The sequence below is a fragment of the Dreissena polymorpha genome, chromosome 6 (genome assembly GCF_020536995.1).
Source record: "Dreissena polymorpha isolate Duluth1 chromosome 6, UMN_Dpol_1.0, whole genome shotgun sequence".
Classification (NCBI taxonomy): domain Eukaryota; kingdom Metazoa; phylum Mollusca; class Bivalvia; order Myida; family Dreissenidae; genus Dreissena; species Dreissena polymorpha.
In genome coordinates, this window is record NC_068360.1 from 22,642,904 (window position 1) to 22,653,618 (window position 10,715).

Below are 10,715 nucleotides of genomic sequence, written 5' to 3' on the forward strand. Positions count from 1 at the left end.
CAGGCTACTGATGATGGCCCGGATACTTGTCGGTTCAAACTTTGTGATATCTTCGCGTTGCAGGGATAGAATGAACGTTGTAATATGCTCGTCAAGGAAATCGACATCCAACTGATGCATTGCCCTGGTCTCACCCTTTGTCAGTAGAAACCTCTGGAATTTTTTTGTGTCATTTAATGTTTTTTTGCTGTGTTTTTGTTTTCTTCTTTTGTGATGTACTGTCGGACTTCAGAAAGCTCTATGTTTTTAAATTCATTTGGAATTGACTGGTTGAGATGTTTGGCTTCATTTTGAACTGTAACATTTGTGTTATTTTGATAATCGCAATTTGACTCAGGGGCATTATTCTCAGTTAAATCCTCATCAAATTGAAGTGCATTTATTCCATATAAATAAATGCTCAAATTCTTCCAAACTTAATTCCACAGCATTTGAAAACAAACCATCCCATACTACATCAAAATCACCTGTTTCTTGGTTGAACATTGTTGTCAAAATTTATTTTATTTGATGAAATATGTTTTGCTGCAGTTTTGTTTTAATTCTTGATTGTGTATTATTTATTTTTTCATTATTTCAACCACAATTGACATTTAAGTCTTAAGCAGACGACTTCATTTGCTGCTGACTTATTTAATACAATACATGAAATAAAAAAGAAACATTTCAGATATTTTAAATATTTATTTCTGAACTATTTATTTCCAATTAAATGAAAATAATATATTATATTATTGCATTGTGTTGATTTTTAGCCATTCATTGACAAGAAAAGTCATACACAAGGTAAACAATTGCTAACTACTGAACCGTGATACAAAAAGTAGTCCCTCTTAATAATGACGTCATGAGGACGCGCACTTAATATTTGTAAACAATGTTGTTTTTTGCTGTTTGTGTTGCATTTTGTGTTTCAAATATATTACATCTTGGTACCAAATTGTTTGTTTTGTTTAATCTGATTAGATTTTACTAAAACTGATTACTTAATAGTTGATTCCGAGTAATATGACCATCCTCCTCACATAACAGTCCGCCGCGCCGGACAGCTCTACTTCAGCACTGCCGAAATAGAGGAAAATTTATTTCACAGGGGTTTATTTCGACAATGCACGTCTGATGATGGGATAAAATACAGAACGACATATATGGAATGATTATGGAATGGTTATCGATTTTTTACCGTAAAGTCATTTTAATGGTTGTACAATTCCGTCCGTCACTTTGACACCAACAATTTATAATTTAAATTATTTTATTTAGTGAAACGCATTTCGTTCACACTGAATATTTGAAGCAACATTCACATATCAGATAAAGGAATACGCGCCTATTTTTTTAAGTTCAAGTATTTAAATACATTTAATGCTCTTGCAACTAATTCGGCTTACAAATAATAAACTCGTGAATGTGGTCGTAGAAATAGGACCACATTCTTCTCATTGATCTGTCCTAATCGGAGCGGCACAAGTCGCGGAGTTGATGTTGAACTTGATGTCAAGGTCGTTCAAGTCAGGGCCGAACCAGGTCGACCACGAGCCGTTAAACCACTGGATTCTGTAAGCGATGATGCGACCTTTCTCGATGATTTGGCCCGCCATGTCTAGACCAGCATGACAGCGACAATCATATCTCGCAAAATGGTTAATCAGCCTGCAGTTAAGGCTGCAAAATAAAATATGTACATTTGTTAGTAATATCATATACAGACCATTCATTATAATCTACGTTTTAAATAAATATATGATTTTCCTCAAGAGTTGTAAGAGCAAGAACATAAGCACGAATGTTAACATATATTTACCATGACGAGCGACATCGATATTATAATATTCACCGAAAGTCGCTTTGTTATTTGATGGTAAGCTTACGAAAACGAAGTGGGGAAAACTGTCATAGTTTCTGCGTCTTATAGCAACAATATTGTCTTGTTATTATTTATTATATAGGTCATTTGTAAAAGCCTTTTTTTTTAAATAATTATTTGGCATTTATATACATGTAAGTACAAAAGTTAAGGGACGGTTAATTGTTCAACAACGATATAAATTTTAATAATATAGTAGATAACCATCAACTAGTCTCACTTACTCTTTTAGTTATCTTAAATTGTTAGCGAAAAAAACAGAACGTTATTCGATAGTCTTATAATAATGTCATTGTTTAAACAAGCAATCGTATTTATTGAAAAAAACAACATGGTAACCCAAACAAATACATAAATGAGTGAGATAAGAAACTGTAATATTAATCATCACTCTCTTTTACAGTCTAACAATAAAATGAAATAAACTGTAGAAAACGGATCAGGTACAGAAAAACAGATGTAAACACAATTAATAACAACTGCTTAAAATTACATAAACCAATTCGTAGTAATTATTTTCATTCCGAGTGTGAATTTTTGTTCACTAGACAATTTTAACAGTACACACCTTGAAGAAATAATTGAACTGGAAAATCTTCAAACTTGGACTGTTTTTTAGTGTTAAAAGTTTAGTTTATTAAAATAAAACTCATAAATTCCTTTCGGTTACAGCATCAGCAGATGCCTTAATAGCAGGATGATCAATAAAACGCTACAGCTCAAGCAACGTAGCTGAGAGTAAACCAGGGCGATTACATTATTCGACAATATTTAAACTCATCTATTGATGCACAGTCTTATATTAGCACTATATAAACACTATATTATCACTAACGATTTGCTATTACAACACAATTTCAAATTTAGAAGGAATTGGTCATACACTAATTACTTCATCATTCTGAAGAGCTAAATCATGCTCAAGTATGTTTTTTGTCTATTCCTGACATAATTGTACTTTATTTCCAGACACAATTGTTATTAACTATTCCCTTACATCCCTCCTTTGCCTATATAGCAAACAAACAAAAACTCTGTTTTTTGATAATAGCCGCAGGGACTCGCATACCGGCTGTCCATTTATTATTATACTTAACATAATAACCATCATCAAAACGTCAAACATTCATCACATAATACAATCTTTCTAACAGTCATCATACAGTGACATTCTATGTAAGTTTAGTTCAATGCATATATCAATTATTCAATTTCATATATAATTTCCATAATATGAAATATTAAGACATTATTTTAAAAAATAACATGTATACCGTGCGAGTTCCCAAAGCTGAATGACGAAAACTGACCACGTTTTAACCATGCACGAAAACCTCGTGCTTCTAGAGCGCCTCTAGCGGCAAATTCATACTGAAGGGAAAGTAATTTTCGACTCATTCAATAAATTTCAAACATCGAAAATTATATTTCCCTTACATCCCTCCTTTGCCTATATAGCAAACAAACAAAAACTCTGTTTTTTGGTACAAGCCGCAGGGACTCGCATACCGGCTGAATTAAAAGAACGGGCTACTAAACGTAACATAATTGTCAACAAATAAATATTTTAACAATTGTTCTTAATATTTACATAATTATAACAATTACAAACCTAAACACTTAGACACCCTTAGCCTGTCATCTATCGAATCCTTAACATAACCATCCTTCGCGGACTCACTGGACCATCGTCCGTGACGCTTAAACAAACGGTCAGGAATACCCATGTTAGCTGCCGCTGTGGCTCCACCCGATCTCAATGAATGTAAACCATAACATTTTATATCACTTACAAAAGGTTTGAAAGAATCAATTAAAAGTTTCCTTAAATTGCTGTAATGTTTATCACATTGCCTTAGTTTAAAACCTTCTTTTGTTTTTGACAGTTGAGAGAAGACAAAACATTCTGAATTACTTGGTATCTTAGCCCACACAAAATATCTTTTAAGATTAAATACTGGGCATAAAACAGTACCAGTTCTAGCTAAAGGCACCCATGCTCCATCCCGATACTTGTCGGTCTTGGATGACTGAATAAAAATATTCATATACATTGGGTAAATAATAATATCACATCTCTTTAAATTCAACAACTCACTACTTCTTAAAAATGCAGCATAGGAAAGTAACAGTGCACAAATTGTCCTTTGATTAAACACATTATTTTCTTTATACAAACAGTGAAAAACTTGTTCAAGTACAGATACAGAAATCGGTTCTTTTCTATTCGAATGTTTGCTTAGTCTCCTCTTAGCAGCCTCTAACACATTTTTAACTAAATTAGAATCGGTTGGTGATTGTAAGTCCAACAAGTCATGATACCACTTTATACTATAAAAAGCATTCACAATAGGACTTGGTGACTGAGCAGTTTGAATTAAAGATGTCATATATAAAGCCACATGAAACGCCTTGGCGCGAAAAGTATCCTCACTGGTTAAGTTATTACTCAAAGCCCAATCTCACCACCTTTTAAACCCCCTTCTGTATGCCTCTGATGTGTTAATAGCTCTTGATTGTTTGAGTAACTCCGGCAGCAAGGACACTCCCCCCCACCAAGACGTCAGGCAGCGCGTTTATGTCATCTGCATGTCTCTGAAAAAACAGATGTAAACACACATATGTATGTAAATAAAAAGTTCAAAACAAACTAATACATCCCAATGTATATTAATAACCCGACAGCCGATACCGGCTTAAACGCACATTCCCACACCTGGTGTGTAACAAGCCACTGTGGCTTCTATTAAGACAAGCGCCTTAACCGCTGAACCATCAGCGCATACTCATTCACGAGTAAAAGTAACAACATATTTAAACACACAAATTCGTGTTTTTAAAACCTTTAACATTAACACACTCATTAAAGCAACAACAACAGACAAATGCATTAATTTATAATACAACCACGACAACCGATACCGGCACGTCGCACCGTGCTTAAACGCACGTTCCCACACCTGGTGTGTAACAAGCCACTGTGGCTTCAATTAAGACAAGCGCCTTAACCGCTGAACCATCAGCGCAAACTCATTCACGAGTAAAATTAACAACATATTTAAACACACAAATTCGTGTTTATAAAAACTTTAACATTAACACACTCATTAAAACAACAACAACAGACAAATGCATTAATTTATAATACAACCACGACAACCGATACCGGCACGTCGCACCGTTCTTAAACGCACGTTCCTACACCTGGTGTGTAACAACCCACTGTGGCTTCAATTAAGACAAGCGCCTTAACCGCTGAACACATCAGCGCATACTCATTCACGAGTAAAATTAACAACATATGTAAACCGACAACTTCGTGTTAATAAAACATTCAACATAAACACACACATTTAAAAAAAACAACAAATACATTCCAATTTCTATTACAACCACTACAGCCGATACCGACACCTCGTATCGTGCTTACACTCACGTTCCCACACCTTGTGTGTTACAGGTCACTGTAAAATGGCAAGCGCCATAACCGCTGTACACCTCAGCGCATACTCATTAACCATGCACGAAAACCTCGTACACCCGAAAACCTCGTGCTCCCTCTTTTGAATTTAGGGCAAAAACAGAATCTGTTATATAGGGAAACACCTTATTCATGATATGGTAAATTACACATGACGAGTAGAGCCTTTAAAAGTCAACGAAAAAAGCAATCATTCTGAACCGCAGGTTTTCTGTACCAAATATTCCAACACCATTTCTGCATGGTGTATATGAATCTTTATTTGTAGGCAAAAAGATAAAATCTTTAACAAATGCACTAAAGTCGCCAGAATTATCACATATAAGTGGCCAAAAACTAGCCGATTTCCATTCTGGCGCAACCAAAACGCCTTTCGCTTTACAATACGCCATTTTACTCAAAACTCTGGGAATTAGAGTAACAGGAGGAACGTACAGCCCAAAAAACATACTCCAGTCAAATGTAAATGCATCGATACCTGCAGATTTAGGGCACCAAAATCTACTAAAGAATGTTAAAACTTTAGCAGTATGTTCTGACGCAAAAACATCTACATCTAAATGGCCCCATTTACTTTGCAACATTTCAAATACATTTAAACCAATTCCCCAGTCATCCGTCTCTATAATCTTAGATAAATAATCTGCCAAACCGTTTCCTTCTCTCGGAATCCATTCAACTTCTAAATGAATTGAATTTTTCGCTGTTAATTGGAATATTTTGATAGCTAAATCTTGTAGATCCTTTTTCATAGAACCTTTTTTAATAACACTACAAACTCCCTGATTGTTTGTAAACCATTAAACGCGGTGACTTGCAAGCACATCAATTAATGACTTTAAAACTCTATAAACTCCACAAAGTTCCCGCCAAGTAGAAGACATTTTAGTCTCCTCTGACGACCATGACCCATGCGCCACAACATTCACCGTCCCTACCTCATATCCGGCATAAGACACAGCAGATGCATCACTGTATACTACTTTTGAGCACGCGCCAGTAGCAACAAGCAATCTTTTGTTAAGCAAATTGAGCGTTTCTCTCCAAAATGCCAATTGCTCTACACTATCGATTGACAACTTAACATACGCATTCCACGTGCACTCTTTCGCAACATCGATACTCAAATATCTAGTCATTATTTGAGCTACAGGGCCAATTACAATACTCATAGAAATAATTTGACCAATTAAACTAGCTACCTTTCTTACTGGCAAATATACAGAGCCCAATAAACTATTGATGGTTTTCATAGCCTTGCTAATTCTTCTTTCAGGAATTCTTATTGAAAACTCTCTCATATTAATATTAACACCCAGCCACTCCATTTCCTGTACTGGTTCCCAGATACATTTATCTACATTAGGGATAAACCCAGAGAGAAGCAAATCTTGCTTTATATCAGACGCAAGCTTTTTCGTCTCCTCATAATTATCATGTGTACCAAAACCATCATCCAATAACATAATAACTCGTTTACCTTCGCCCCTCCACTTTGCTATAAGTGGCCTTGTAAGCTTAGTGAAAAAATAAGGTGCTACACCCAACCCGAATGCAAGAACCTTGAACCTAAAGTTACTAACTACACCATGATCATCTTCAAACGAAAACCCAAGGTAAGTTGTATGTTCAGGATATATATCCACAAAATGGTAAGCAGAATGTATATCAAACTTTATCATAAATCCCCCTTCTTTAACAAACATCAAACCTAATCTCAAATCCTCATATTTAACCGATTGTTTCCATACGTGTTTATTTACCCATCTCAGATCCAAAATGAGACGTTTTTTACCATTACTTTGAATGGATACAAAAAGTGTTAACAACACGAGGAGGGGCATCTGTTTTTTCTACCAAATCCCGATCTAACAAATCTGTAATTGCTTTCCTTACAAACTCCCTATTATCACATGCTGATTTATTGTTTTTAAGCAATACGCTTTCGGGTAAAGAATAAAATGGAATCTTATAACCGTGTTCTATAGAATCAATAATAAATTGATTGGCGCCAATGTTTTTCCAAAATTGGATATGTTCTTTCAATCTATTTTTAACAATAATGTCTTTCTGACCTTGCTCGTAAATAAAATAACCATTAGTAAATCTGTCATTTTGTTCATGAATGTAATACTCATCTTTAAATACAGCACTTTCGGTCACGGGTGGGCTCACCTCAGTGGCATCAGTACTTCCTGGCCTGAGCGCTCGCTTGCTGCCCTCTGGTGGTGGGGCACGTCCGCCGGATGTGACCGACCTGTCCACACGCGAAGCATGGCCCGAGCTGGGGACCCCATCCAGAGTAACCACGAAAAGAACCAATCGACGGTGGTGTGGGCCTCTGTGGTAACGGGTACGGCGCCGGACGTGTTCCTGCCTGTCCCTCAAGCAACTGACGGAGTGCGTCCGAGTGTCCATACAGGACGGCTGGCTTTTTCTTTAACTTCGCCTGCTTAACCTTCTTTTTCTTTAGAGCTTTAGAATCCGCCCTATTGATTCTCGACTCGTCATCAGAGTCACTCGCGAAGGGGGTTCTGTTCATACTGTTTGACAGTTTCCCACCCGCCTTCTGACGTTTCCGCTATCCTTATGTGTTTATTTCTCGTGTGAATTTTCTTGGCAACCTCCGATAAAACTTCCTTTGCGTAGTCGCTTTTCTAGTTTTCAATTGCCCACATGCATTGCTTGATTCCTTCATGGACATCACAATTGAAATCATATTGCTGTTTGTTTCCTTCATATTTCCATTTAATGTCATTATGGTCTTGTTTAGACGACACTGGTAAACTAACTTGCTGTTTCAAAGAAGTTATATCAACTTGTTGTTTCTTTAATTCAAACAGAATTTCCTTTAAATTGTTATTTATGTCTTCCGAACACGTGGCTCGCTCCATGTCGCCCATTGTGTAAACCCCAGCCGAAAAATAACATGTATACCGTGCGAGTTCCCAAAACTGAATGACGAAAACTGACCACGTTTTAACCATGCACGAAAACTCGTGCTTCTAGAGCGCCTCTAGCGGCAAATTCATACTGAAGGGAAAGTAATTTTCGACTCATTCAATAAATTTAAAACATCGAAAATTATATATCGCAACAATACCGATGGATTAAACGAGAACATGCAACTAAAAACTAAGTCAAGTCTAGCTAAACTTAGTGAATTACAATCTACCTGAGAGGTCGCGTCGTAAATCACGACCTCCTGTCCCACAGCAATTGCCAACGCAAGCAACTGTAATCACAGCCAGAACCTTCATGTTGATGTTGATCCTCAGCGACGAATGCGTCCCAATAAAGACGAATGCTAGTTATACATACACTTTCATTACATCAAGCGACTCTCGTTATATGTATTTTCGCGAAAACAGGACATGAATAATTTCGCAATTTATATATTTATAACAAATGACAGTCATTGTCAACATCTTGATTAATGAATCAAAATAAATCAAATATTTTGAAATTGAGGAAGTTTGAGTGCGAGTACATACAAAATAAACATAACAAGTTACCAATAAAATGTAAGCAACTTTTCAAAACATAATTTGCCAAGTTTTGGTTGGTTATCAACCAATGGGTGTGAATTATTGATCATTTATACCAGGATTTTCTTAGAAAACTTAGTGGCCAGTTTCTTAGAAAACTGATGATGGCAACGGTGTAATCCTCGTGGAAATTGTGCATTTCATGCGTAATATTGTCATAACATTTTTTCATCACGTAAAGCGTTTTAACAAAGACTCGTTGAATTAATTACACACAACTGTAAACGTTTTGTTTTATTCTCAAATGAGCATAAGTAAATGTCTTATCCGACAAATACTTCTGAATTTTAATGACAGCCATTTCCATATGCAACGTTACTATCCGGCAATGCTCGAATTTGTATGAAATAACATGAGAAAAACATGATGCTAGAATTTAGCCAACATTTGGTATGGGAAGGTATAAAACCCGGAAATGTCCGGAAAATCCGGAATTCTTTTAGGTAAAATCCGGAAAAGGTAAAAATGGTTATAAATGCATTATTATTCGTCCGATATGAATTATAATGGTACCGTTGGAAAGAAGAGCCTCCAAAGCTTCTAACGATGTAAACATATTGTATGGCAGGGTCGGGGTCGGTCTGTAAATTGCGGTCAAATTCCGTCTACTTTTAGGGGTTTTTTCGCACACAAAAAATGCGTAATGGAAAACCCGGAAAAGGTAAAAGTGGTTTAGAGGAAACAGTTTTATTAATTCGATATTAATTATAATGATACCTTTGTAAAGAGGATCCTGATAAGTGCCTACGAATGATTTTGATTTATATCTTATATTGAGGGTAAATAGTATATATGATGGCTTTTGTTGTCGTGATAGCAATAAGGAAAAGACAGCGGGTGGTTTGACTATTTTCCCTCATGATCTTATTTCTGGAGTTAACTTATTATTTTATTAAAAACATGCGACGTTGTTTTTGTTTCATTTCATTGTGCCTTAGAAAGTTACAGTTATGTTGCTCTGGTGAACATACAACCATTGAGTAGTTGAATAGTTTAATCAAATTAAGCGTATTCTCTTTTATTGTAGTTTGATTGAAATTGTCATGCAATTAGGTTAATTAGTGTTTTGCTTTTGAAGTTTTTTTTTCTTTTGGCAAAGTGTAATGTTTTGGCGCCCTTAAACCGGGTCTAAACCTCAGGCTATGCGTTGCTTTGCATGGGCCATGTTAATGCGGTGACCCCAGTGTGTGTCGTGTTTTTGTCTTGTGTTGCTCTGGTATCTTCAATACCATTGAGTAATTAAATTGTAATTAAATTGAATGAGTTTTAATTCCCTTTTATTATTGTTTGATTTGAGTTACAATGCTATGACGTTAAATTTTATTTACGCTTAAATGTATTATGAATATTGTTGGGCCAAGTGTGAGGTTGAGCGCTCTATAACCGGTTTAAACCACCAATGCTTTGCATTGACCGTTCCAAGGCGGTGACCCCAGCTTTATTCATATTTTGTGTTTATGTTGGTTTGTATTGTGCTGTATTGTGCTGTTTTGTACTGTTTGGGCAATCGGTCACTTGCCTTAAATAAAGGACCAACTAATTGTTTTTAATGAAAATTCAATACTGCTCCAGCAGCTGGAGTTTCACTTCTTTATATGGTGTCTAATTAAATTGCAATTGGCCACATGCCTAAAATGACCGGCCTTGTTTTGACGATACAATAATTTCCTGCAGATGCAACTTGATATTTACGTTATTTATAATTGATATTGGACTCGAATCTGTTAGTTCATCCATAATAAACAATTATTAAACAGCGTATATTCATCATCATAATTCGCTAAACGTAATATGAAGCTATGTATGTTATTAGAATTTT

The 10,715-nt window shown here is 35.8% G+C and overlaps 1 protein-coding gene across 6 annotated transcripts; it reads right to left on the bottom strand.

Annotated features, from left to right (window-relative positions):
• Positions 1–1,237: 1,237 nt before the first annotated feature.
• LOC127836234 (uncharacterized) lies at positions 1,238–8,630 on the bottom strand. Of its 6 annotated transcripts, none has more exons than XR_008028679.1 (5): positions 8,524–8,630; positions 4,337–4,462; positions 3,843–3,897; positions 3,142–3,622; positions 1,238–1,665 (listed from the first exon to the last, which is right to left on the bottom strand). XR_008028679.1 is itself a non-coding variant. In XM_052362712.1 (5 exons), the coding sequence occupies exon 1, from the start codon at positions 7,190–7,192 to the stop codon at positions 6,149–6,151; it is 1,044 nt and encodes a 347-aa protein (XP_052218672.1). In that variant the 5' UTR covers positions 7,193–7,441; the 3' UTR covers positions 1,238–1,665; positions 3,142–3,622; positions 3,843–3,897; positions 4,337–4,583; positions 4,828–6,148. The 6 variants fall into 6 exon arrangements, 4 of the variants coding, with proteins under 4 accessions (XP_052218672.1, XP_052218669.1, XP_052218670.1 ...); XR_008028678.1 differs by lacking the exon at positions 8,524–8,630 and adding an exon at positions 7,524–8,279; XM_052362712.1 differs by lacking the exon at positions 8,524–8,630 and adding an exon at positions 4,828–7,441 and having other exon boundaries at positions 4,337–4,583.
• Positions 8,631–10,715: the final 2,085 nt, after the last annotated feature.

What these genes read in the sequence shown, in the direction of transcription:
- LOC127836234 (XM_052362712.1), bottom strand. Translation starts at nt 7,192, where the DNA reads ATGCCCCTCCTCGTGTTGTTAACACTTTTTGTATCCATTCAAAGTAAT.